Genomic DNA, 27,934 nt, shown 5'->3' with positions numbered 1-27,934 from the left:
TAAAAGCAGCGGGATGGAAGGAGCCGTTCTCCGCTGCATGGAGAAGGGGCACCTCCCACTAGAGCAGGTTGCTCAAGGTATTATCTAACCTGGCTTTGAACAATTCCAGGGTCGAGGCATTCCACAACCTGCGCCAGTGCCTCGCCACGCTCACAGGGAGGCATTTCCTCCTAATACCCAACCTATATTGCTCCTTGTGCTACCACTACAGTTCCTGACGAAGGATTCCTCTCCGGCTTCCCTAGAGGCCCCTCCAGAGACTGGAAGCTGCTGCGACACCCTCACGTAGCCCTCCTTTCCCCAGCCATGCCCCCCACCTCCCCCCCCGCGGCGCCTCGAATGGACGCGCCCACCGCGCTGCCCCGGGGCGGGGGCGCGTGTGGGCGGACCGTACCACTCTGCCGGCCGTGGGTGTGAGGGGCGGGCCGTACCACGGGGCCGCGGGCGGGAGGGGGGGGCGCGGCCTGTGCGCGAGGAGCCGTGTGGCGGCGCGCGGGCTCTCGGTGTCTCCGGCCGGACCGGGCCCAGCGCAGCCCCAGCCCCGTCACGGGCCCCGCCGCCCGCCCGCGACCCCGCCCGACCCCGCCCGGCCCCCGGCCCGCTCAATGCCCAGGGTGAGGGGGCAACCGGGGGGCTTCGGGGGAACGGAGGGGACGTGCGGAGGCTGGAGCCGCCGCCCCGGGAGCCGGGGAAGGGGGGGAATCCCGGGTGTTGCTTGGCGTGTTTGGAGGGGATTCCCTGCTCTGGGGGGGGGGGGGGGGGGGGGGGGGGCTCTCTGATCTGGGGAGTCTCCTTAGGCCCTTGTGGGTGGTTTGGAGGGGCTTTTGTGCTCTGAGGGGCTGTTTTGGAGGGTCTCGGGGTTGTAGAAGGCTGAGGCGTTGATTTGGGGTGGGCTTGGCGGTCCAGGAGGCTCCCTCTGGGCTGAAGGGCTGGTTTTTGGGGGGGGATTTGGGGGTCTACGAGGCTCTATCTGGGCTGAGGGGCTGGTTCGTGGAGTCCTTCCTGTTCTGGAGGAAATTCCCGGCCTGTGGGGTTTGTTTGGGGGATCCTTTGGGGCTTTGAGAGCTCCCTGCGTGCGAGGAGGAGGTTTGGGGGTCGCTGCTCACCTTTGGGGTCCCTCCTCTGCTTGGGGGGGGCTGCACTGGGGGTCCCCCTGGGGCTGGTTGGGGACAGTGGCCCTGACCTGAAGCATTGGGGGGGTCCCTTCTACCTGCAGGGCTGGTTTGGGGGGTCCTCCCTCACCTGGGGGAGGGGCTGCGAGGAGTGAACCCCAAGGGAGGGAGTCCAAGCCCCCCCTTGCAGCCGGTTTTGGGGGGATGTTGAGGAAGGGAGGGCGTTTCCTGTAGGATTGAAACAGTGGGAGGACAAGGAGGCTGCAGGAGGGGTTGTACCTGGTTTTTGGTGGGGGGGTTCTACCTGGTTTGGGGAGGGGTGTTTGAGGGGAGGGGTGTTACTTATTCCTGTGTGGATGGGGGACAAGTTTGAGAAAAGCTGAAGATTTTTTTGGAGGGGAAAGGGAAGCTTCGAGGCGGTCTGTAAAGAGTGAAGGGTTTTTTCTGTGTTTAGGGCTGGAAAATAGAGGGGGAAAGGCTGGGGAGGGTGACATTTCTCAGGCTGGAGGGGGGCAGATGGAGCAGGAAAGGAAGGGTGTCCAGGATGTGGTGGTTTTCCTGGGGTTGGAGTGGGGGCAGGGCTGCGAACGCCGGGGCCGGTTTGTCTGGATAAAGGGCTGCCCTGTGGGATTTGGGGCTGGAAGAGGGGGGAGCCGATGAATTCTAGGACAAGCAATGCCTCAGGAAAGCCCTGGCGTGGCCCAGGGTGCTGCGAGTGACCTGCGGGAAGGTCTGAGTCAGGGAGGGACGGATTAATTGGGAATGTCAGCTCGGGGCGTGCTGTGGGTGAGAAGGAGCTGAGCTTTGGGATTTGGGGCTTTGGAGCACAGGTGAGGAAGTGCTGGAAGTGGCCTCCCCTCAGTCGCATGATGGTTCCTGGGTGTGATTAGTCACGATCTGCATTTTCTCCCGGGGCAGTCTGTGCTCGCTGGTTTCGGGGCGAGGAGGAGGAGGAAGGCAGAAATTTGGCTTTGAAAGACTCCTGTATAAATGGAAACTCGCCTCAAAACTCCCCTAACGAACCAGGCAGGGTCTGACTCAGAACTGCAGTTAGGATTTAAAGGAGAGGGAAAAAAAAAAATTTAAAAAAAAAAAGAGAAACCCACCAGTAGCAGCAGCCAGAAAACTCTGTCTCCTTATGACTCAACGTGTAGAAATACTTGGATTTAATCAGCTCAAACTCAGCTGGAGTTAAGGTAGGAGTGTGGATGCACAGCCAGGAATGTGGATCTTACTCAGGGTCTAGTTGTGATTTTTTTTTTTTTCTTTAGCTACACCTCATAAACTTCAGTGAATGATTCCAGGCTGAATTCCCTGCAGAGATCCGTCCTTCTCTTGCACCCTGCAGTGCTCCAAGCTTTCTGTGCGTCAGGGCAGAGCTGAGGGTGCTTCCCTGACTCCTGCCTGGACTTTGACCCGCTCTGGAATTCCGGGTCTGTTACCTGTGGAGCGGTCTGGGAGGGAGAGCCAGGTGATTCATGGAAAAGCACGCTCCAGGAGAGTGATCCACAGCTGGAAAAGGTGTAGGGCAAGCAGGGAACTTCCTACAAGAGCATGGAGTGCCAGGACAAGGGGGAACGGCTTCACACTGACACAGAGTGAGTTTAGAGATGGGGGAAAGAATTCCTCCCTGTGAGGGTGGGGAAGGACTGGGGTGGAATTCCCAGAGAAGCTGTGGCTGTCCCATCCCTGGAAGTGTCCAAGGTTGGGTTGGAACAACCTGGGATGGTGGAAGGTGTCCCTGCCCACCTGAACCATCCTGGGATTTGTGTTTTGGTGTTGTGTATTTTGGCCGTGTTTTGGGAGGGCAACTCGTGTTGTCAGGGATGTTCCTGCGCTGGCAGAGAGCAGCTCGGTGCTGTCGGTGCCTCTGGATCAGTTTGACAGCTGGAGATTTGGAGCAGCTCAGTGTAAACATTGGAAATCAGCCCTGCTGGCTTGGAGGTTGCTCTTTTTGAGGCAGGTGAGCTGAAGCTGGATCAGCCTGGCAGCTCTTCAGGCTCTTGTACAAGAGTATAAAACCCCTTTAGAGAGGCTTTGCTATCATCCCCTGGCTCGTTTTGCTGATTGTGAAGGGCTAAATGAGTCTGAAATCTCCTTTCCCAGCTCTAAGACCTCTCCAGGTTGGCTCCATTCGGGTCACTGTTACTTGTAGCTTTTTGTTGCCCCTTGTTTCTCTCTGTGCTGTGCTAAAAAGTTCAGTTCTTTGCTCTCTGCACTGAAAACCGAGCTGTGCCCCGGAGAATGGGCTGTGGCTGGGAACAATCGGGACTTTGTGGCGGGCCAGTGACATTTATCAGTCAGCCCCAGGCTCAGTTGTCAGCCTGGCTTTAACTCCTCAGAGGAGCCAGCTCCACTTTCCCAGCAGAGGTGGATGGCAAACTCAAATTAGCGAGATGAGCGAGGTGCAAGTGACTCAACTCTGCAGCTTCTGTGTTTTCTGTGTGATTTTTGAAGTTGCTTTTAAATCTTGCTTGACTTGTTAATGGGGTTTTGGTGTTGGGTTTGATATTTCAGCTGGAAGTGTGAGAATATTTAGTCTGAGTTGTTTGGGGGGAGCTGCTGATCAGGCAGGGCCTTGTTATCAAAGCCCAGCTTAGACAACTCAGCATTCTGATTTTTAACAAGGAGTTATTGATGTCGCAAACAAATTTCTGAAAGTAATTTTTGATTTTACTTGAATATAATTCTGTGGCTTAAACAAGATTGTAGCTTCCTTTTTTTTTTTTTATCTCAGCAGGGCCTTTTTGCTTTTGACTTCAAACACTTTTAGCAACTTCGACTTCAAACACTTTCAGCAACTTTCAACTTTTTGGGCATGGAATGCAAATAACATTCAAATATATCCTCTAAAAGCTTAAGCGATGGGTGGGGAAGGTGTTTTTTAAAAAAAACCCCCAGTGTCAGAACAGCACTTTAAGGGAGGGAAGAGCATAAAGCACCTTCCTGGAAGAATTATGGCAGTGTCCAGTTGCTTCCCAGTGCTTCCAGGGTGATTTCTGCATCCATTCCTGTTTAGGGATGGCAGCTCAACTTCCTGAGCTTTGCCGCAGGCCTGTCCTCCCCCTGAGCAGGTGACAATTGTCACCATTTCCTGACGTGTCACTTTCGAGCCGAGGAGGCTTCTTTCATCCATCCGGAGGTTTTTGTGTTCCTGCTCGGGCAGATCCGTATCTGCTGCGGCTTTTACACAGCTTTGGTGCGAAAGGAAACGAGTGAGTCACTCCCAGAGCTTGTCAGCGAACTGGGAGGGACTGGGAGGGAGCTGGGAAGGAGCTCCAGCCGCCCGCGGGGGTGGACAGGGTGGAACAGTGAAATTTTTTTGACCTCACCCCTCTCCGGGCACGTGTCAGTCTGAGCAGGCTTCCTTCAGAGAGGGTTTCCAAGGAGTTCATCCAAAACCATTTCGTTCCAGGGTTTTCCTCCATGTGCTGGGAGAGGTTATTTTAGAAAAGATCTTTTTTAGGTTCTTGCTGATTTGTGTTCTAAGTTTTAAGGCTTGTTTTGGAGGTCTCTGACTTCTTTCACTTGGGAAATGCTCCAGATGAAAGATTTTGGCAGTGGAGGGATCCAATGGGGGTCACTCAGTGGGGAATTTTCAGGAAGGGGAAGTGAAACCTGGCGTGGGCAGAGTGACAGAAAAAAGCCTGGCCTGATGGCAGGATGGCAAATTTGATGGGATCCACTGGTGGTGCTGATTTCACGTGTGGAAATGCCAGAGATGTTATGGAAGAGAAAAATCCAGCAGCTCACGAATTTAACGCTGAACGTGGATTCTCCCTTAGAGGAACAAAATGATTTGGGGTGGCTCGAGGCCTTCCAAACACCCAAGTATCCTTTTTATTCCGAGTAACAAATTAGCAGGGAGTGCTGTGCATCCTGTGCCCTGGGGCATTTGGAAAGGGGATCCCAGTGACCTTTCCAGGGGGATCCGTGTTTTGCAATCCCTGGAAGCTGCAGCTGTTCCGAGCTGTTTCTCTCTCTCTCTCTCTCTCTCTGTCTCTGGGCAGCTCAGTTTTGGAGGAGCCAGTGGAACTGGGAATTCCTCATGGTGTGATTCCTTGTTTTTCATTTACCCTGGACTGGTGTTGGCTCAATCGAGGGCCACTGGCTCTGCTGGAATCTCTAATTTAGGAATCAATGCCACAGCAGCCCCTGGAGATGGAGGTCGTGGGTGTGTTGGCTTTTCACTTCCAGCCATCTCCAGAGTGCCTCCTGTCGAGCCAGGAATTCATTTCCCTGATCTCTCCTGATCAGTTGTGACCTTGGTTGATTTATGCTGCTTAATGACTGCCCTTCCCATAGGTTTTCAGCTTATTTTTACCCATTCATGGGATTTTAAAGGAAATTCCTCTCAAATTTGCCTTGGATCAGGCTCTCCCTGGCCGTGGGTGAGGGGAGCCCAATCCTGGTGGCATCTCTGTGTGTGTTCAGCTACAGCTTCCCTAAATCCCTCCCACCTGCACAGATCGATAACCTCTCCATGCTGATTGATAACCATTCCCTGATAACACCACCAGGAGCTGCCTCCCAGGCACATCCTTTCAGCCCCAGGAGTGTTTATTCCCGGCTGTTTGTCCTGCTGGGTCTCTGCTTTTCCTCCTCCTCTTCCTCCTCTGCTTCCTCCTCGGATGTTCTGCTCCCTTTTCCAGGCCAGCCACGTCAAACATGCTGTCATTTTTTGGTTGCTCTCCATGTCCTAGCTCACTTTCTGCCTATAAAATCGGAAGGTTAATTGGCTGAAAAACGATTCCTTGTTTGCTGCTGTCCACAGACCTGGTTACAATTTATTGCCATCAGTTCTCTCGGGGTTTTGAAGTGTGAATTGATTTGGTAACACGGGGAGGGAGATTTTTAAAAAAGTATTTACTTGGGGAAATTGGAAGTTGTAGACAATAAGTTTTCATTTTCTTAATTAGAGGCCTGATTTTTCTTTTTAAACTTGGTATTTGTCAGTAACCCAAACTTTTAAAATTCAACTTGCGTGCTACATCAACTCCTTATCCTGCTGGGAATAACTTTTTCGGGCTTAAATACAGTGCTTTACATTTTTAATCACTCCTGAGCTAGGAGCTAATTAAATGCTTCAGGAATATCCCTTTGGGAAGGGGAGCCGGTGTCATTCCCGTTTTTCAGAGGAGCTGAGCCGCTCCAAAAGACTTGGCCAAGGTCACCAAGGAGTTGGTGAGTCCTTGCCATGCTTAGGACACGTGGAAATGAGATATTCCACTTCTTCATGACCTGGTAAATTGTTTGTACAACCACCTTTTAAAATAATTGGGGTGAAATTCCCTCTTTGATTTGAAGCGTATCCAAAATGACCCTGATTTGATACCACTTCCAGGGCAAAAATAGCTCTGGATGAGGCTCTTCCAACCCAAATCTTGGAAAAGGAAATCTAGGAATGGAGTTTCTCCTTTCTCCTCATTTTGCCATTAAATTATTTATAAAAACCATTTTTATTCTCCTTAATTAAGTTCTAATTGGGCTTTCACCTCTAAGTTTTCTATGATCTATGAGAGAGCGAATTGATAAATGTAAGGACTTGAGTCTGATGTGTTTAGAGGGCACTCTCCCATCTGGGCTGAGGTTCCATCCTGTGGATAAAACATCCCAGGATTCATGGAGGAAATTTGTATTTCAGTCACTCAGAGCAGGAGCTGCGTTAAGGTCGGGGGAGGTGATTGAGCACAGCTTTTCTCTTGCCTCTGGCAAGCTAATTAATACCATTTTTGGCACTGAAAGCTGTACTTTAAGGGAATAATTGCTGTTCTTTGGGTGATTTTTGACTTGATGGCAGTGGAAAAGGTAATTTCGTAGCGCTTAATTTGCCTGTTTGAAAGTGAGGATCTCATTAAACACTGAGCACTGCACAAGTTTGGGATGGGAACTCCTTGGGGGTGTGTTTTTCCCTAATTATCCTCACTCCACTGTGCCACGGTGACCTTTCCACTCCAGTTGCAGAAGTCTGTGACTTCTGCCTGCGGGGTGGGATTTGATCCATCTGATTTCGACCTTTTTTCCCCTCAAAAAAGGAGGTGTCAGCAGCGACTCCTTGGCTTCATTATTTTTGAAAGCACTGAAGAGCCACGTTGATAATTTAATATTTCGCTCCTGATTCGAGGTAGTTGGGGATAAGTCCATTTTCATCTCCCTAAATTTCATGGTTTGTTCCATCCTTCACTGCTGAAACATTTGTATTTTGAATTTTGGGTCTTCAAACTGGCTGCCTTTAAAGCCCAGGTCTGTAAATAGAGATAAGGCTGAGAATAACCAAAAGTTATTATGGTTATAACTGAAATAATTGAGAATAACTAAAAGTTATTGCAGCTAAATGACCATTTGGCCATCACTTTGATAGATTTCTGGGGGATACTTCAAGTTGGGTGAAATTTATCTGCTAGCAAGAGCTCAAAGACATGAAAAATTGATTATACTCTTATTATGTTTTTTTTATTCTGCTCTTACTTCTGCTCCTGCTGCTGGTTTTGTTCAGAAAATAGAGCCACAGCAGTGCTATTTTTTATATATTTGGGCTCCAGCCAAGCAGGTGGGGCTGTGCCCATGACATTTCCAAGTGTGTGCTTGGCTTTATGCTGTTCTCTGTTATTCCAGGACACCTGGTTGGGGGCACAGCGAGAATTCCATGTTCTTGGTGGCTCCAGGAGCAGGAATTACAACAAATCCCGAGAGAATATTCACAATATTTGGGATTAGGGCTCTCAGAACTTCTATTTATTTGGGGTTTTTTTCAGTGTTGGCCTTAATTTTGAGTTTCTCTGGGCGGGTCAATGATGGAAACAGAAACCACCAACGCTTTTCCCGCTGTTTTTCCCTGATTCCAGGTGTTCTGTTGGAGGATACTTGGCACATTTATGGCGATTCTGAGCGTCAGGGCAGACTTCTGCCAGGCCCAGCACAGCACCCTGGCTGCCAAGTGAGCTGAGGGGGCTCCCCACGTGTGTGCCAGAATTCCCTTTGCCTTGAAGACTCCGGGAACACAGCGGGACGCGCTCAAATTTATGGGATATCTCCTGCCCATTGGAAGCAGATTCCTGTCACTGACTCTGGCAGAACTCAGCGCCAGGAAAACGAAGTGGAGACAAAACCTGCCCTTACTTCCTTCGCCTCACCAGTGCCTAAATGTAGAACAGGCTGCCTAGTCTTGCATGTAGTTGGAATTTCGGGAGTCTGAAGGATACCACCCGCCAGGAATTGAGGATTCTGAAGCAAACCTGCTTTTCTAGGAGCAAAATCCCTGAGGAACAAACCCGTCAAAGCAAGCTCTGATCAATCCCAAGCATATTAGTGGTCTTTTTGATGTTTTCTGCTGTGAAACGTTTCCGAGGTCATTGATTTTTTTTTTTCCCTCCCCTTTTATTTTTCTTTTTTTTTTTTTTCTTTTCTTTTCTTTTTTTTTTTTTTTGGCCCCTCACACATTTTCTTTGCCATTATGAACCGTCCAGCCCCCGTGGAAATTACATACGAGAATCTGCGTTTCCTGATCACTCACAACCCAACCAATGCAACCCTCAGCAAGTTCATCGAGGTAAGGAGGCCAAAAAACAATTCCCAAATTCCTCAGAATTCCTGCTCAGGTGCTGACCAGTCCTTCCTCACCTCTGCTGCTCAGTGCTTTGCCTGTTACTTGAAATTAAAGGGTAAAATTTAAGGGGTTTTTGTATTCATTATTCACATTCTCCTCACAGTACGAGGAGAGAAGCCACTGATGATTTTTTTCTAAGCCACTGATGATTTTTTTCTGAATTCTTGCATTTCTTGGCTTGAAAGAGCTTCAGTTTTGGGATACAAACACACCCCCCTTACCATCAAGGATTTACTCCTTGGACAAGAGTAATGGGTTCAAACTGGAAAAGGGAAAATTTAGGTTAAATATCCAGGAAATTCCTGCCTGTGAGGGTGGTGAGGGGTTGGGATGGGATTCCCAGAGAAGCTGTGGCTGCCCCATCCTTGGAAGTGTCCGAGGCCAGGCTGGATGGGGCTTGGAGCAATCTGGGATAGGGGAAGGTGTCCCTGGCCCCTGGAACTGGATGGGCTTTAAGTTCCCTTCCCACCCAAACCATTCCATGATTCCGCTGTTCTTGTCCTGGTTTTTGAATGTTCTGTGGCTCCAGATGTTCTTTTTCATTGAACAATGCACTGTTTTTAATAAACCAACCCCTCGCTCAGCTGCTGCTTTTCAAGAAGCAGGTAGGAGTTGGAACTGAGCTTTCTCTTCCCTCAGAGGATTAAATGCAAGACTCAAACAGAAGTTTAAATTTACAGGATGAGTTATCCAGCTCCTCTGTCCATCCCAGAACTGTCAGGGATTTCAGGTGCCAGAGCTGATCCATGAAAAGTGGCCTCTGCTGGGTCACCCTGCCAGAGGAGCCAAGTGCTGTGGGTCACGCTGTGACTGACACAGTGACATCTTAAATACAGCAAAATGCAATTTTCTGTGCGAGTGGCAGATGGGCTCAGCAGAGGAGCAGCAGCACAGTGGATTTCACATCTCTGTGCCCTTCTGGCTTCTCTCAAGAGGGCTTTTATCTGCTGTGTGCAGGTTTTTGTCATTCCAGAGGGATCCTGTCATCTCCAGCTGCTGCCTGAGTGTCCCTTCACGTGGGTCTGCTCAGATATCACTGCTCCATTTCCCTCACGGCCACGTTTTGTTTTTATTTCACCCCCGTTACTGAGAATTTTCTTCCCTTTTCAGGAGTCTCTCTCCAGTAGATACTCCTGTTAATTGTGAGGTGCAATAAGGATTCAGCTCAGACACCAGAGGAAATTCCTGCTTGCTTTATGAACCTTCAGAGTGAACTGGAGCAGCTTTTGTTTGATCCTCTGATTCTTTATCTGGCACCGAGTGCTACTTATAGTGCATTACCAGGAAGCTGGACTATGGTGGGGTGTGTGTTCTGTTCCTCCCTGCCTCCAAATGTCAACACTGGCTGAAGCAAACAGTCCCAGGCTTCTATTTAAAGAGGAGGAGAAGAAGCTGCTTGGAGGATTTAAGCAGCTATTTTAACTTTGCTTTTAAAATTGTAATTTTTTTTCCCCTCAGAGATGTTTCTCTTTTGTCCTCTCTCTTGTAACTCGTCCTCACAAACTTTATCCCTTGCTCCTTCCTTGGGCAGTCGCCTCGGTGCCCTGAAACTGTGGAAAATGTTGAGGTTTATAGCTGGTAAAATGAGATTTATCATTCATCAGTGCTCACATGTTTTCCTTTCCCTTCAAGGAGCTGAAGAAGTACGGGGTGACAACCTTGGTGCGAGTTTGTGATGCCACTTATGATCAAGCTCCAATCGAGAAAGAAGGAATCCAAGTTCTAGTGAGTTGCCTTTAAAACTGGCTAAAAATGTGAATTTTCATGTCTAGAACTTGCGGGAATCTCTTCATGCTTTGGGCAAGAGCTTGGGGCTGCTCCAGCTTGGCCAAAAGGAAAGTAAAGTAGCACCAGGTAAAGGTGGCTTTGGGAAACTCACTGGACCTTTGTGTATTTTTGGATTTGTTGAGATATTTTCTTTGCTTTTTTAGTGATTATTTTGGTAAAATCTGGTGTTCAGCCCTGTGGTTGAAGCCTGGTTTGGTCCTTGTCTGTGGCCACGGCATTTTTTGGCTTTGCTGTTGGTTTTCTCAGGATGTGGATAAAATTCCCATTCCCTGCTCTTACAGAAAGCTCCACTTTTGAGCCTGTAGGTGACACATTAATACAGATTTCTGTGGAATGGCTGCAGCAGGAGAGAGTCATGGAATCCTGGAATGTTTTGGGTCTGAAGGGATCTTAAAGCTCATCCATGCCACGGGCAGGGACACCTCCCACTATCCCAGATTGCTCCAACCCAACCTTGGACACTTCCAGGGATGGAGCAGCCACAGCTTCTCTGGGAATTCCATCCCAACCCGTCCCCACCTTCCCAGGGAAGAATTCCTTCCCAAAATCCCATCAAACCCTGTCCTCCTGACCTCTGACTGGCACTTCCCAGTTCAGCAGGTGGAATTCCTTCCCTGCTTAATCACAGCTGCCATTGTGCAATGGTGTCTGACTGTTCCAGGGGAGGTTTTTTTAAGAGGTGTGTGCTCACCCCGAGCTTGCAGGCAGTGTTTTTGCAGGCAATACTTGGGAATTATTAGAGTGTGCCTGATATAATCAGTTTATTTTGCTGCAGTGAGTAACACTCGGGTGTTGTGAGGGCAGAAATTGCACCTCAACCTTCCTGCAGCTCTCCATTGCCTCTTGCTTTCCGTGGCTCAGCCGGAGGAAAACTCCTGCAGTTTTCCATGAGGAGAAAAAAAATTGTATCCCGGCATATCAGTGAAAACTCCAGGTCAGTCAGGTTTCTTGGCTTCCAGCCCTGCAATGCTTTTATTCCAGTTCCAGGCAGCCACGTGGGCCTCAGTGTTGTTGGAAAAGTCGCTCCTTGCAGGGCTGCCCTCTGGAATTGCGTTTTTCCTCCTTCCAGAGCTGTCTGGGACTTGGACACGGAGGTGTTTTTGGACACACTGCTGTGAAACCTCTCCCTGGGACACTCCTCAGGCTGCCAGAGGTTGGAAGGATTAAATTGTGCTGCAGAATCCCTCTGAGCCCTAAGTTAAGCTGGGGCTTGGGAGAGAATTCCTGTGCCAGAGGGGAGATTCTTCCTGAGCTGGCATGGAATTCCCACCTTTTCCAGGCTGTGGGGCAGCTGCAGGAGCTGGGCAGTGCTCTGAAGCCTGTGTTTCTAAAATAATTCAAGGTTTTGGTTCTCAGGAAGCTTTCAAACCTCAATTTTGAACCGAAAGCTGCTCTTTGAGGAAGCTTTGCTAAAAAAACTGGAAATGGGGTTTCCTGCAGCTCTGCCCTGCTGTGGAGCCTCTCACTTTGAGCAGAATCTCCTGTCTGAAGACATTTCCCTCAGCCTAAAAAGCCTCAGCACACTGCTCCAGGAGGGAGATCAATCCAGCTACTCTTCCCCATGAATTCCTGCTTTTTTTTTCTCCCAGGCAGAGCCCTGTCACTGCTCAGAAATGGGATCGAGTTACCCCCGGCTGAGAAAACACCTTGCTATTTAAAGCTAATATTTGCCTGTAAAAAAGAACATTAAAGATTAAAACCGCAGCCTGGGGGTGATCAGTGCCTCTTTTAGCACCATTTAATGTCTTTTTTTTTACCCTGCTGAGCTCAAAAACTCAGTGAAACCCCCGAAAATGAGAGTGTTTTGGCAAAGCTGGGTGTTGGATCACGGGTAGAACGTGGCGGCTCCGGAGCTTTTTTCCAGATGGCAGAGTGAGAAAGTAGGGAATGAGCTGTTCCCTGGGTGCAGCAGGAATACTATTGCCTGCACATGTTTGTCAGCAGGGCTGGGATCCAGGAGCTGGGCATGGATTTAGTTCCTGTGGGCTGGGTTCGTGTGGCAAGGCTCAGAACACAAATGGGACCGTCAGGAAAACCGGGAGGGATTTTTATTCCTGGGAGGATTTTTTTGGCAACCAGAGGGGTTGTGGTGGCTTTGTTCATCTTCAGGATCGAAGGGATATTTCCTTGTCCTCCTTCTTTCACTCCTTGATTTATTGGATCGGATTTTCTTGACCCTCTGTGCCCCCCAAGAGCTTTCACCAGGATGCCACAGGCAGGTGGAAGTGCCCCGTTGGAGGTGGGAATTCCTTGCCATGCGATTCCAGGCTGGAAGTGGAAGCTGTGGGCTCATCCTGCACAGATTCAGGCCAGCTCTGGGAGCTCCTAATTCCAGTATTTTTGAAGAAAAGGTTCTTTGTCACCTCAAAGTTCTGTCGCTTCTTCACCACCTGGAGCCAGGGCAGACCTGGAGCTGTTGGGCTGTTCCAGAAAAAGGGAAAAGAGGATAAATCCCTTTCCTTTCCTGCCTCTCCCCCCTTCCCACTGCTGCAGGGAGAGCTGTGTTTTCCCTTTGTGCAATCCTGGTTATTAATCACTGTTTTCATTGTGCAGCTCAGAAATGGCTTTTCTGTCCTGTCCAGCAGGAATCCAGGGGTGGCAGAACTCGGAATAAGGAAAAAATTCCTGCAAAACTCTGCTGCAATTCCTTCCCTGGTGCCAGAATTATTCTTGTTCCTCATTCTGGGCTGTGTTTTAGCAGCTCTGGGATGCTCTGGGATCAGCTGGGGTTGACTCAGGCCAGCCCAGGAGTTGTGTGGATATGAAGGAAAAGATTTAATTTAATTTATACACAGAAATCCCGTTTCAAAAGCAGCATCCTGCAGTCTGTACCTCTCTTCCTGGGACAGGGGGTGCCACAGCCCTAAAATAATCCAGGCAGCACTGTGGGGTTGAGTGGAAAATCCCATAAAAGCCTTTTATTAGAAAGAACAAGTTTTACTTGCTGATCTTATTCCTGTGGCCTTTTACTTTGCTGTGTTGTCCCAGATATTTTTAATTTTCCAAGTACTTTAACAAAGGAGTTCTCTGCACTCTTCAGGCTTGGAGAATTCATCCCATATAAAGTTATTTCAGTATTTTTGGGGGTTTTGTAGCTCTCAGACTCATTCCCACTTTGCAGCACATTGCTGAGCTGTTGTTTGTTCTTCAGGAAGTGTTGAAGTGCATCTCAGAATGAAAACTCCGGTGGTTTTCGGGTTTCAGAGAATATTATTAAATCAGAACCTGTTCTTAAAGTGCTCCAGGAAAGGGTTGTTTGTGCCTGATGAGGGGAGAGGGCTCCTTTCAAAGCAATTTCCTTCCATTTCCAGAGCTTGTGGAATAGTCCAGGAGTTTTTGTGGTAAAATACATCACGATCATCTAAAGAAAAGTGCTAAATAACTACAAAATACTGGGTTTTTTCCCCCCTTTACATCCTTTCTCCAGCACTCCCCACATCCAAGAGGATTATAAACTGTGGGATGTTGTGCTTGGGCCTGCAAGGAAAGATGTGGAGCACAAATTCCAGGAGAGTTGTGTGTCCTCAGGAAAATGGGAAGCTGCTTCCATGGCATTTTTGATTGTTGATATTAAATGTGGCCTGGATTTACTGCTGGCTGCAAAAATGTGGCTTTTAGCCATTATTTAAACACCTTTCTGCTTGTGAATGTGGGGTTTTTTTTTCAAATTAAAACCATCCAGGTGATTGGTAACTCCCTGATTCCCAGCAGCTGGAGGAGCTGCTCCATTGGAACTGGGAATTTTTAGGAACAGCTTCTCCTCCACAGAGCCTGAAGCACAAATAGGATTTCAGAAGGAACTCTGCAGAGTTCTCCTCCCTCCCGTGTTTATTTGAAAACACCTATTGATTTTCACATCTTTTTTAATAAAATGGGATTTCAAGGGCAGCTATTTTTTCTAAAAAAATCCTTCATTGCAGAGGAGTTCGTGTGGGGTTTATTGCAGAGTGCAGTTAAATGGTTGTTAAACATTTAATGTTGCATTATAATATCGACCTACAAACTCCTGTGCCACCAGAAAAACACCCCCAGAACTGTGTTTATTATGCTTTTTTTTTTTTTTTTTCCCCCCACTAAATCCAGGATTCTTCTCCCACTGCTGGAGGTTGTGGATTTCATGGAATTTTTTCCCCCCCCTCAGGATTGGCCGTTTGATGATGGAGCACCACCCCCAAGTCAGATCGTGGAGGACTGGCTGAACCTTTTGAAAACCAAATTTCGGGAGGAGCCTGGATGCTGTGTGGCTGTTCACTGTGTGGCAGGCTTGGGAAGGTCAGTGCTCTGCTCTCTTGGCTCTAAATGGGATTAAGATGTCATTTCTTTTGCAGCTAGGTGTTTAACAAACCCCAATTTCTCTGTTTTCTCCCAAATAATTTAAGCCAACAAGCTCAAATTTGTGTCATTAAAGCAGCAGGGACTTAGTGCAGCTTAAAAATACTCAGTGATCTCAGAACTCTGATCAAAAACCTTGGAGAGATGGGTCAGAACACTTCTGTCAATCATGAATTCAGTAATTTAAAAATATTATAAAATCATTAATTTAAAAGTGTTAGGAATTCATTAATTTAAAAGTATTTGTGCTAAAACAATAAACACTTCTGTGCTACTTCACATAAGTAGAATACATTTTTAATACGTTTTTGTTTTATTTCCTTCTCTTTTCCACTGATAAACTATCCTGTGGAAATTAAAAAAAAAAAGCCATTTAGGAGCACTAATTTAATTACTTTTCTTCCTCTCAAGTGGCTTCCCTTCAGTTTGGAGAAGTCAGCCTGGTGTTTCTTCCTCACCACTCCAGCTTTGAGGAAGAACCTTTCAAGATTAAAAAAAAAAAATGCTGCAATTCCCAAATGGAATCCCTGGATGTTGTATTTATCCTGGGGGATAAACGGAATTGAAGTGTTGGTGCTGTTCCAGTGTGGCATTAATTAACATCTTGAAGGAGTGGAAAACAAAGATTAAAGAGTGGGGAGTGCATCAAGTTCTTAAATTCCCACCTCTGCAAGAGAAGAGAGGAGGAGATGAGGAGCCAGAGGGAGAAATGGCCAATATTTCATGGCACAGGAGCCATTAACATTTGTTCTCCCATTTGGGCTCTGGTTTTATCCAAGGAACATCTTCAGGACCTGGCCACATGTGGCTCGAGTGGTTTTTCCAGAGGTTTCTCCTCTCTTGTGTCACCTCCACACCTCAAATCCATCTGCTCCTTCCACAGGGCCCTTTTCCTGCTGCTCTCAGGCACAGGGAAAAGCAGGAGCTGCACAGAAATCCTGGGTTAATCCAGAAAATTGGTTGCCTGCAGTGGGGAACTGAGTTCAGGCCTAGAAAAGAGACAGTGATTTTATTTCGATTTTATTTCGATTTTATTTCGATTTTATTTCGATTTTATTTCGATTTTATTTCGATTTTATTTCGATTTTTCCTGGTTTTTTCCTGGTTTTTTTCCTGGTTTTTTTCCTGGTTTTTTTCCCGTTTTTTTTCCCGTTTTTTTTCCCGGTTTTTTCCCGGTTTTTTCCTGGTTTTTTCCCTATTTTTTCCCTATTTTTTCCCTGTTTGTTTTTCCCTGTTCTCTTTTAGTCTCTCCTATTCTCTTTTAGTCTATTGTATTTCATTCAAGTGCCCTTAGAGTTTCAAATTCACACTTGGCAAGTGAATAATTGTATTTATGCAGGTGCAGGGTGATAGTGGGAGTCATTCCTCCTGAATTTTGTTATTTTACCCCCATGAATTGTCCAATTCCTGGCACCTCTTTAATCCTTTTTTACTCCACCCTTAGAGGTGCCTGTTGCCCTGTGGGGTGAACATCAATCCAGGAGAAAATCAGTGTATTCTGAGATTCTTGCTTGTTAAAACCACTTTTTTTTTCCACTTAACTGACTTCCAAAATGAAGATCCCAAAGCAGAAAATTCTCTTTATTCCCGTTTCTTTACAGAATGTACTTTAAAAAATAAATATGTGAATATATATGAAGCCGTGTGTTCATAGCTCTGCCTCTGTACAGCTCAATCCACGCTGTAAAAGGCATTCAAGAAGATGTTAAAAACCAGAAAATCAGGTTCAAGTGAGATAAAAAAGCATAAAAATCCAGAATTATTATCTCACACCCCAACCACTAAAGAGCTGCTATTGGTTTTTATTTCCTTTGGAAGCAGAACTCCCTTCCAAAACGTCATTTTACATCAGGCAAACTCCTTCCTGTGGGTAATACTCCAAGAAAAAAACCCTTCAGCTGCTTGTTGGGAGAGGAATTTGATGAATTTTGAAGGGTTCAATTTATTGTTTCTGTGGATCTTCCTTAAATATTGATTTTTTCCTGCAGGGCTCCTGTTCTGGTTGCACTTGCTCTCATTGAATGTGGAATGAAGTATGAGGATGCAGTTCAGTTTATAAGGCAGTAAGTGAAAATTCCCATTTTTTGCTTCTTTTCCCCAGGAATCTTTCATTCCAGTGGTTTTGACAGGCCTGTTAAGGAAGAGATTTAGGGTTTTTTAGGAGTTTTAGCCTGAAATAATGGCATGGCTTTGCCATAAATCTGAGCTTCGTGCCTTTCCCTCTCTTCAGAGGGGAGGATTCTCAGGTGATTTTTCTCTTTCTGTTTAAAATCTGGATTTAAATGTGAAGAAAAACCTTAAGTATTTTGATTTTTGTGAGGTAAAAGTGCTGAGAATGGGGCTGTAAAAGTCAGTTCTAATTAATGAGGATTAACAGGTGATCTCTCTTTAAAATCTGGGTTTAAATGTGAAGAAAAACCTCAAAAATTTTGATTTTGGTGAGGTAAAAGTGTCAAGGATGGGGCTGTAAAAGTTAATTCTAATTAATGAGGATTAATGGGTCATCTCTTTCCTTAAAATCTGGGTTTAAATGTGAAGAAAAGCCTCAAAAATTTTGATTTTTATGAGGTAAAAGTGTCAAGGATGGGGCTGTAAAAATTAATTCTAATTAATGAGGATTAGCAGGTGATCTCTCTCTTTAAGATCTTGGTTTAAATGTAAAGAAAAGCCTCAAAAATTTTGATTTTTGTGAGGTAAAAGTGCTGAGAATGGGGCTGTAAAAATTAATTCTAATTAATGAAGATTAACAGGTGATCTTCCCCAGTTTCTCCTTGAAATCTGGGTTTAAATGTGAAGAAAACGCTCAAAAATTTTGATTTTTGAGGTAAAAGTGTCAAGGATGGGGCTGTAAAAGTTAATTCTAATTAATGAGGATTAATGGGTCATCTCTTTCCTTAAAATCTGGGTTTAAATGTGAAGAAAAGCCTCAAAAATTTTGATTTTTGTGAGGTAAAAGTGTCAAGGATGGGGCTGTAAAAATTAATTCTAATTAATGAGGATTAGCAGGTGATCTCTCTCTTTAAAATCTGGGTTTAAATGTAAAGAAAAGCCTCAAAAATTTTGATTTTTGTGAGGTAAAAGTGCTGAGAATGGGGCTGTAAAAATTAATTCTAATTAATGAAGATTAACAGGTGATCTTCCCCAGTTTCTCCTTGAAATCTGGGTTTAAATGTGAAGAAAACGCTCAAAAATTTTGATTTTTGAGGTAAAAATGTCTAGGATGGGACTATAAAAATTGCTGGTAATTAGTGAGGATTAACAGGTGATCTCTCTTCTTAAATTCTGGTTTTAAATGTGAAGAAAAACCTCAAATATTTTGATTTTTGTGAGGTAGAAGTGTCAAGGATGGGGCTGTAAAAATTAATTATAATTAATGAGGATTAGCAGGTGATCTCTCTCTTTAAAATCTTGGTTTAAATGTGAAGAAAAACCTCAAATTTTAATTTTGGTGAGGTAAAAAGGTCTAGGCTGGAGCAGTAAAAATTGCTAATTAATGAAGATTATTTTGTGATCTCTCTCCTTAAATTCTGGGTTTAAATGTTAAGAAAAGGCTCAAAAATTTTGATTTTTGTGAGGTAAAAATGTCAAAAATAGGACTATAAAAATTGCTGCTGATTAATGAGGATTAGCAGGTGATCTCTCTTTAAAATCTGGGTTTAAATGTGAAGAAAAGCCTCAAAAATTTTGATTTTTGTGAGGTAAAAGTGCTGAGAATGGGGCTGTAAAAATTAATTCTAATTAATGAGGATTAGCAGGTGATCTCTCTTTAAAATCTGGGTTTAAATGTGTAGTAAAGCCTCAAATATTTTGAATTTTGTGAGGTGAAAAGGTCTAGGCTGGAGCAGTAAAAACTGCTAATTAATGAAGATTATTGGGTGATCTCTCTCCTTAAATTCTGGGTTTAAATGTTAAGAAAAGGCTCAAAAATCTTGATTTTTGTGAGGTAAAAATGTCAAAAATGAGACTGTAAAAATTACTTTTAATTAATAAAAATACAAATTAAATTCTGGGGGGGGGGGGGGGGGTCGAGCCAACAAACAGAGGAGCTCAGCATTCCCAGGGGAATTTTGGGGGCACATTCCCATCTTGGGGAGAAAAACCTGGGGCAGGATGAATTCAGTGACAACATCCCTGGAAATGAAGCTCAGCAGGTGAGATTTATGTGGAGGGAGCTTTGCCACGAAGCAATTCCAGCTTTTCCTGGCTTCCCAGGGTCTCCAGTTTTCCTTGGATTGCTGGCAACAGATTTTCCTGCCTTTTTGGAAATTCCTTTTTTTTTTTCCCTTTATCTCTTTGTCTCTTTTAGCTGATAAGCAGCACCTGGGGAGGGTGACCTTGATGTTGTTCCTTAACTACTGCAAGGCATGGGAATAAAATCTCCCTTTAAAAAAAAAAAAAAGCTGGAATTAGATCAGGATATTCCCCTGGAATATTGTGCTGGTTTATCCCCCCTCTCCCAAGCCACGAATTCCAGCCAAAATTCTGCTTTTTCGAGCTAAAAAACCTCATTAAAACAACAAATAATCTGCCTGAAGTGAGCGAAGTGGTGCTTTTTCCATTGATATCCTCCTTCCTTGTGTTTTTTTAGGAAAAGGAGGGGAGCTTTCAATTCCAAACAGCTGCTTTATCTGGAGAAATACCGGCCTAAGATGCGATTACGCTTCAAAGATGCCAACGGTCACTGCTGTGTTCAATAAATAAACAAACAAAAAGATCTCAAAAGGAAGGCAGAAGTGAGCAGGGGGCTCTTCTCTGGACTCTTGGCACCTGGAAATGTGAATCTGGAATCAAAACAAAACGTCATCAAATTAATGGTGGAGTCAGTGCTCCTCAACCTGTGTCCTAAAAAATAATAATAATAAAAAAAATGGGTGATGATGATTGAGAGGAAAAAAAAAAACCAACCCGAAATTAAAAAAATATAATAATAATAATAATAATAAAACCCAATTAAGAGAAACATTTCAGTGAAGGATTGTTTTCTCCTTACGCTGCAATCTGCGAGGAGAAAAGCAGTTTCTGACCCTTCTGTATTTTTAACTTTTTAAGAAAAGAAATAAAGTCAACTTTATGTCTGAGGAAAAGCAGCAGAGCATTGGCTTGTGCAGGGAGTATTTTCTTGAGGAAAGCACCCCCTAGTCAGGGCCTGAGCCATGAATTCCTCTTTAAACTCTTGGAAAAGGAGGTTTTTTTGGTTTTAACCTGGCAGAGACACGAGGAGGAGCCTTTGTGGCTGGCTGGGAACAGCCTTAAGCCCCTTTTTGGGCACATCCCAGGGGATTGGGTGATGTCTGTGCTGGGTGTTTCCCATGGAATTCTGACTCCTGGGGGGCTTGAACAGAAACCTCACTGCCTAAACCCTCTGGTGAATCTACTTTTGAGAGTGTGTGAGATTCTCTGTGTGTGTCAGTCTTGATTTTTTTTTCCAAAGAATTTGGCTGAAATGTTAATTACTCCCTTTCTGTTGCTAGACAGAAAATCCATCCTGGCACAAGACTGATGTTCCAAAGTGTCCTGGGTGAGCAAGGGGCGATTCAGACAAGGACTTAAAATTAATTTCTCTGTCAAAAAGATGGAAAAGGCTTTTTTTTTTTTTTTTTTTTTTTTTTTTTTTTTGCTGCTGCTATCCACATTCCCTGCCTTGCTGAGCGCAGGAAATTGGGATTTGGGGCCAGGTGTGAGGGAAAGATGAGGGGGGATTTTCTCAACTGAACCACTGATTGCCTTCTTTTTTATTGGGGTCTTTGGGAGGGAGAATCCCTAATTGCACCCCAAAATCCTGGCACCCTTCATCAGCAAACCGTAACAACTCGGATTTTTGGAGATCTTTTTGTGGGGCTGCCAGGGAACCAATTAAGGGATTTTAGGAGCAATTTTAGCCAGGCTGCTTCTACCAAACACACTTTTGTAGTGCCCTGCCTCAGGGGTGACCTTGTGCACCTTCTCCTGGATGTTTTTCCATAATATCCAACCTTGGAAAGGTTTGGATCCAGGTTTAGGGCTCTGTTCCCTTGGGATATTTTGCTGTTGTTCTGTACCTGCAGCAGATGTGGCCTCGTACCCATCCTCCCTTCCCAGGATTTCTCCCTCTTCCAGACTCCTGCACGAACCTTTCCAGAGCACAGGGAATGGACTTTTGCAATTCCAATCCTTGGGAGAGCTTTTAGAAATTTAAGCAGAAAATGTCAGTACTTGTCAAGCCCCTCAGGTGAGGTCCCCAGCCCCCGGTGCTGTGGTTGTGCTGAATTCCCTCCTCCCTGTGGAATATTCCTGAGTCTTTCCATGGATCGAGGAGGGCTGGGAGTGTTTGTGGTGTGGATGCTGCCCTGAGGAATGGCCCGAGCCCAGGTGGGAGGGAAATGGTGCTGAAATCACCCACTTCTGGCCTTTACCTTCCCCTCCTGCACTCCCAGCCTGAAGTTCCACCTTTCTGCGAATAAAAAAATGGAATTTTTTTTTTTTTTTTAGCAAAAGGAATCCTGCTTTAAAACCAATTTGACAAATGAAGTCAGATTGGAGGGGAAGGTGCTGAGCTGGATGGAAAACCCCAACCCCAACTCCTCCTGAAGAACAATAAAACAGATTTTAAAGGCTCTCTGTATAACTTTGCATTCTTCCCCCTCCTCCCCTAATTCCCCTCTTGATTATAATGTACTAATTATCATCTCCAGCCTTAATTTGAGGGGGAAACAGTGAAGAAATGCAGATTGTCACAGTGTGGGGCTGTCACTGTGCCCCCCTATGTCCCACAGGCACAACTCCTGGCTCAGCCCTTGAACGTGGTGCAATAAAGTTCTTGCAGTAAAATCTCTTTTTCCTCTGCCTCTCGATGCTTTTATTGCAGCTCATTAATGGGGAATAATCACCTTTAATTAGGTTTAATTATCTCCACGAGTCATGGTTTGGAATTGCTGCTGGAAAAAGCTGTTTTTAACAGGGAAATAGGAACAATTCTTTTCCTTTCTTCCTTTATCTTTTTAAAAATTTAAAAAAAAAGGTGTAAACTTACCTTGAAACAAACCAAACAACAGCTCTGACCTTTCCCAAGAGCTGTTGCCAAAACTTTTCTGGACACCTGGCAGCACCTGAATGGGGGGATTGTTTTGGGGTGACAATAGGGGAAATTTGGAGTCCTGGATCCCAATATTTTCCTTAGCACTGGAATGCTGTTTGTCTGTTGAATTTATTTCAATAATTTCAGGTGGGTTTTTTAATTATTTTTCCTTACAGAAGTCGATCTGGATAATTCCTTTAAATAATTCCTTTAAATCATTTCTTTAAATCATTTCAGGTGTTTTTTTTCCCCCTGGGTTTTCACAGATAATGATCAGCTTTGCTCTGCTGCCATCAGAGAAATCTCCTTGCAAATAGGTGTTGGATTTCTAACATTTATCAGATTTTTCCCACTCCCAGAACAAATTTTTAGTCCCTGTTGGCTGTGAGAGAACAAAACCTTTGGGAGGAGAGGCTGGAAGTTCCAGCTGCTCTTTTTTAGCTTTTTTTGGGGTTTTCTAACACCAAACTCTTGTTTGTTTTTCAAAGTTTCTGGTTTTTTTTTTATTACCACACCCTGAAGTGAAATGTCCTGCTAATTAAAAGCTAATTTAGGATAAAAATTAGCAGCTCCTTAATTGGAACTGAGATCTTCCTGTGTTGATAGGAGTCACTTTTTCCTCTGGATGATTTTTTTTTTTTCACCAAAATCCAGGCTGGTGCTGGAATTGGAGATAGAGCTGTGATTAAAGTGTTGTTTCTATCACTTAAAATGTTGCTTTTGGAGCAGTTAAGGATGATGGGCACAGGAATCACTTCAGAGAATTCCAGGCTGGATTGGGTTGGGAGAGAACCTTAAGGATCATCTCATTCCAGAGGCTCCAACCTGGACACTTCCAGCCTCACCACGGCCCCAGGATGTTTGAAAAGATTAGAAATCCCTGAATTTCAGTGGAGCTCTTCAGCCCAGCTCTGTGGTAAATGACTCCTGATCTCTGTGCTTTTGGTGTCCTGCATTGGGTGGATTTGGGGGGTCACAAATGATCCCAGAACTCCTCCGAGTGGAAATGTCAGACATTCCTGCCTGCAAGTGGATTGATTCCTCCTGAAATCCCAAGGGATGCACCAGGTAACATTTCCACAACCCCTTTCAAGCTCTCCAGGGCTGATTAAACTGAAATATTCCTGCAGGACCCCAACTCTTTGGGATGGAGTGGGAATCTTAGGCCCTTCCCTTGTTTTAGCTGACCTTAAATCCTAAATCAGCAAAGAGGAAGTGAAATTTTAACTCTTTTCCATGCCACAAATTCCCTCTGGATCCTGCTGACCTGGGAGACATCTACAGGAAAACTGGGAGCCTCACAGAGTTTGGGAATTTTTGGGTTCCCTTGCCACGCTGTTCCCTTTGGAGCATGGAGCAGAGCCCTCGTGCCAGGGTGGGGTTGGTGCCAGGGTGGGGTTGGTGCCAGGGTGGGGTTGGTGCCAGGTACTTTTTGGGGTCACCAGCCAGGATTTTGTGTCTTGGAGCAGCTCTGGGGGAATGTGGAGGCTGCCAGGGAGATCCTTTATTTTTCCTTTTTTTTCCTTTTTTTTTTTCCATTTTTCTTTTTTTTTTCCTTTTTTTTTTCCTTTTTTTCCTTTTTTTTTCCCCCTTTTTTTCCCCCTTTTTTTCCTCCTTCTTTTTCCCTTCTTTTTCCCTTCTTTTTCCCTTCTTTTTCCCTTCTTTTTCCCTTCTTTTTCCCTTCTTTTTCCCTTCTTTTTCCCTTCTTTTTCCCTTCTTTTTCCCTTCTTTTTCCCTTCTTTTTCCCTCCTTTTTCCCTCCTTTTTCCCTCCTTTTTCCCTCCTTTTTCCCTCCTTTTTCCCTCCTTTTTCCCTCCTTTTTCCCTCCTTTTTCCCTCCTTTTTCCCTTCTTTTTCCTTTTTTCCTTTTTTCCTTCATTTTTTCCTTTTTTCCTTCATTTTTTCCTTTTTTCCCTTCTTTTTTCCTTTTTTCCTTTTTTCTTTTTTTCTTTTTTTCCCTTCATTTTTCCTTCATTTTTTCCTTCATTTTTTCCTTCATTTTTTCCCTTCGTTTTCTCTTTCTTTTTTCTTTATTTTTTCGTTATTTTTTTCTTTTTCTTTCTTTTTTCTTTCTTTTTTCTTTATTATTTTTCTTTCTTATTTCTTTATTTTCTTTCTTCTTTATTTTTTCTTTATTATTTTTCTTTATTTTTCTTTATTATTTCTTTATTTTCTTTATTCTTTTTTCTTTACTCTTTATTATTTTTTTCTTTATTTTTTCTTCATTATTTTTTTTCTTTATTATTTTTTCTTTTTTTTTCTTTATTTTTTTTTCTTTTTTTCCTTTTTCCTTTTTTTCCCCCCTTTATTTTTTTCTTTATTCATTCTTTATTTATTCCTTATTCTGGAGGGGAGCTGGGATTTGAGGTGTCTCTGCCCTCTCCTACAGGGCTGAACTCTACACATGGAGAAGGAAAACTGGAGCCAGCTCCAAGGAGAATCCCCAATCCGAGCCTGCAGATGGATTAGAAGAGCTGGAGCAGGGAAATCGCCAGGTAAGGAATCACTTCTCTGTCCAGAGGGAGGGAATCTGCTCCCAGGTTATGGGATGTCCTCTGTGGAAGGAGGGAATCTGCTCCCAGGATGTGGAAAACCCTCTGGAAGGAGGGAATCTGGGAATTTGGAATGTGCTGCCTCTGTGGAGAGAGGGAATCTGCTCCCAGGATATGGGATGTCCTCTGTGGAAGGAGGGAATCTGCTCCCAGGATATGGGACACCCTCTGGAAGGAGGGACTCTGGTCCCAAGATATGGGATGTCCTCTGTGGAGAGAGGGAATCTGGTCCCAGGATGTGGAAAACCCTCTGGAAGGAGGGAATCTGCTCCCAGGATGTGGGATGTCCTCTGTGGAAGGAGGGAATCTGGTCCCAAGATATGGGATGTCCTCTGGAAGGAGGGAATCTGCTCCCAGGATATGGGACACCCTCTGGAAGGAGGGAATCTGCTCCCAGGATATGGGATGTCCTCTGTGGAAGGAGGGAATCTGCTCCCAGGATTCCCTCTGCGTTCCCTAAAGCCTCTTTTCCAGGGAGTTGCTGCTGGCTGGAATCCTTCCCTGAGGGGATTCCCTTGCTGCCAGAGCCCTGAGGGGCCGCATCCCGAGGCGATCCCGAGGATGGGATGCCATGGGAGCTCCCAACATCTGGAGCGTTTGCTGGGAACGTGGAGCCCAGCAGGAATCCCTGGCTGCAAAAACCCCCTGGGCTGTGGGACTCGTGACCTTCCCGGGCTGCTGCTTGGTGGCTGTTTTCCCATTGTCCCTGTTTTCCAGAGGTTATTCCAGCTGGCTGGGCTCGGAGCTTTGGGGTCCCTGTGGAGAATTCCACAGGCAGAGGCTGCCTCTCCTCTGCTGGGTGATTTATTGGTGTTCCAATTCCCAACAGTGAAAGGGAAGAGGAGATTCCAGCGTGGAATAGAAATGGCTGGAGCAGGGATCTGAAGTTTTCCTGAACCCGTCAGGGCCTGGGGGGAAATGTTCAAATGTTAAAATGCTGAAATAGCAGCAGCGTGTTGACATCTGATCCTGGCTGCAGGAGTTCTGGGAGAGCATCCTGGTTTTCCAAGGGCTCGGATGGGATCGATGTGTTCCCGAGGAACGCTTCAATCCCATCCTTCCAGCGCCTGGCAGGGAGGGGAGCGAGCAGCTGCTCTGCTGGGAGATCACTGACAGAGAGGCAGGGAGTGAGTCAGAGCCTTTCCTGCCATCGCATCAGGAGCAGGGCAGAGAAAAATAGGGATTTGATGGATCCCAAGGGATGGAGGGGCCGGCTGAGGCTTTGGAGTGTGTTGGGCCCAGGGACTGCAGCAGCTCGGAGCGGGGATGATCCATGGATTTCTCCCCTTTCCTCCTCCCTGGACAGCAAAAACAAGGTCAGAGAATCCCATTAAGGTTGGAAAAGGCCCCAAAGGACAACGAGTCCAACCTTTGATGGATCAGCTGGACCTTGTCAGCCACATCCAGCCGTGTCTGAAACTCCTCCAGGGACGGTGACTCCACCAATTCCTGACAACCCCTCTGCGGAGAGGGTGGAGGGGAACAAAATACTGCCGGGGGAAAATCCAGAGGAGTTTTGAGAGCTGCCTCATCCCCAGCTTAATGCTAATTCCAACCTTCCCAGCTGTTCCTGCTGCTCCTGCCCGGCTGGATGAGGGACAGGGCCGTGGTGTCACAGCCGGGATTTGGGATGCACTGCCGGTTCAGATTCCTGACACCCGGGGTTCAAAGTCGGTGGAGTGGCGCGAGGAAAAACAGGGATTCCCTTGAGAAAAACCGGGAATGTTGGCAAGGAAACCGCTCTGCCAGTGTGGCGCAGGGAGTTGTGTGTGCACACATGGGATGGGGACTGCAGGGTTCGCTCAGAGCTGCCTTCAAAGCTTTGTGTTCACTGCTGGGGATCCATCCCAGCCTGCTGGAGTCGTTTTGTCCTTTCCTTAACGAGCCAGCCGTGCTTCCCTTTCTCCACAGCCAGCCTGGAATGTTAAATGGAAAGGGTCAGGAGGGAGGTGACAGAAATCACAGCTTCGGGAGCGGGGATTCTTTTAAGGAGAGTCCCTTAAATGCAGACAAAAGCTCTGCGCTTCCAGCGAGCTCCTCCCCAGCCCCAAACCCATCCCGGCTCCGACATTCCCGTCTTTGTCCCTTGATGATGGCAGTGAATTCAAACACCCCGGGAGGGCTGGGAAGAGCTGCCAAGTTCCTGGGATGCTCCTGCTTCGACTCCCCACGTGTTCGAGGCTCCCGGAGCGATGAGGGAGCTGAGTTTTCCTTGGGAGCTGAGATTCCCACACATTCCCATTATCCTGGAACCGGGTGTGACGGCTGAGCTGTGGCTGTTTCCTGGTTACCAGGTAATGGCGCTGTCCCAGGTGAATCCCGTGTGCCTGCAGAGCTGACTTATCACCCGCCTCTCCCGTTGGAAAGCTGGATCCAAGATTTCCATTAATTCCGTGGCCTCGGTGAGGAATCAAAGCAGGGCAGCGGAATTGAACGGTTGGAATTAAAGTGGCTTTGAATTAATTCTGGTGCTCGCAGAGCCGGGGCTGCTGCACAGAGCAGGGCTGGGAGGCTCTTCTGGGCAGCTCTTTGTCACTTGTCACCTTCCCCTGCCCCGCAGCTGGGTGACAACTGAGCCAGAGCCTTCTCCGAGCGTGGATATGTGGGAAATTCCTCTGGGAGCAAAGTCCCAGGCGGCTCTGCCGCGCTGCTGGCACTGCCCTGCTGTCCCCTGTCACCCTGCGGTGTCCAGGGAATCGTGTTCCAGCCACTGGGAATTCTGCCCTTGGAAGCTGCAGCGATGACAGCGCTGCTTCCTTGTGAGGCTGAGCTTGTCCCTCCCAAACAAATCAGCTCTGAGGCAGGGCTGGGAGCTGGGAATGCTCTTCCCAGCTCTCCTGTTCATGGATGGATGCTGTGTGCACTGGAATTACTCCACCTGTTTGGTGCTGATGGGTGGTTGGGATCAGGGCAGCCGGTGACATTTTTCTCCAGGCTTATCTTTGGGGGACAGAGCCAGGCCTGCCACAACCTGGAGCAGAGGACAAAGCTGCGGTTGTGCAGGGCCAGGAGAAAGGAAAAGCCCAGGGGATGGGCTGAGCGCTGTGTGTGATATCCCTGCTCCATCCCTGCTCCATCCCCGCTCCATCCCCGTTCCCATCCCGGCTCCATCCCCGCTCCCATCCCCGTTCCCATCCCCGTTCCCATCCCTGCTCCATCCCCGTTCCCATCCCCGCTCCATCCCCTGCTCCATCCCCGTTCCCATCCCCGCTCCATCCCCGTTCCCATCCCCGCTCCATCCCTGCTCCATCCCCGTTCCCATCCCCGTTCCCATCCCTGCTCCATCCCCTGCTCCATCCCCGCTCCATCCCCGTTCCCATCCCGGCTCCATCCCCGCTCCATCCCCGTTCCCATCCCCGTTCCCATCCCCGTTCCTATCCCCGCTCCATCCCCGCTCCATCCCCGTTCCCATCCCCGCTCCATCCCCGCTCCATCCCCTGCTCCATCCCCGTTCCCATCCCTGCTCCATCCCCGTTCCCATCCCGGCTCCAT

The 27,934-nt window shown here is 46.5% G+C and overlaps 1 protein-coding gene across 1 annotated transcript; it reads left to right on the top strand.

The window, feature by feature from the left end:
• Positions 1-464: 464 nt before the first annotated feature.
• PTP4A2 (protein tyrosine phosphatase 4A2) lies at positions 465-21,649 on the top strand. Its single transcript, XM_032132368.1, has 6 exons — positions 465-614; positions 7,958-8,661; positions 10,351-10,443; positions 14,648-14,778; positions 16,827-16,901; positions 19,427-21,649. Exons 2-6 carry the CDS (start codon positions 8,566-8,568, stop codon positions 19,533-19,535), a joined length of 504 nt encoding a protein of 167 aa, XP_031988259.1. The 5' UTR covers positions 465-614; positions 7,958-8,565; the 3' UTR covers positions 19,536-21,649.
• The last annotated feature ends 6,285 nt before the right edge of the window (positions 21,650-27,934 follow it).

The sequence above is a fragment of the Corvus moneduloides genome, chromosome 23 (genome assembly GCF_009650955.1).
Source record: "Corvus moneduloides isolate bCorMon1 chromosome 23, bCorMon1.pri, whole genome shotgun sequence".
Classification (NCBI taxonomy): Eukaryota; Metazoa; Chordata; class Aves; order Passeriformes; family Corvidae; genus Corvus; species Corvus moneduloides.
The sequence above is the reverse complement of the archived record's forward strand: the minus strand, read 5'-3'. Positions and strand labels throughout refer to the sequence as shown.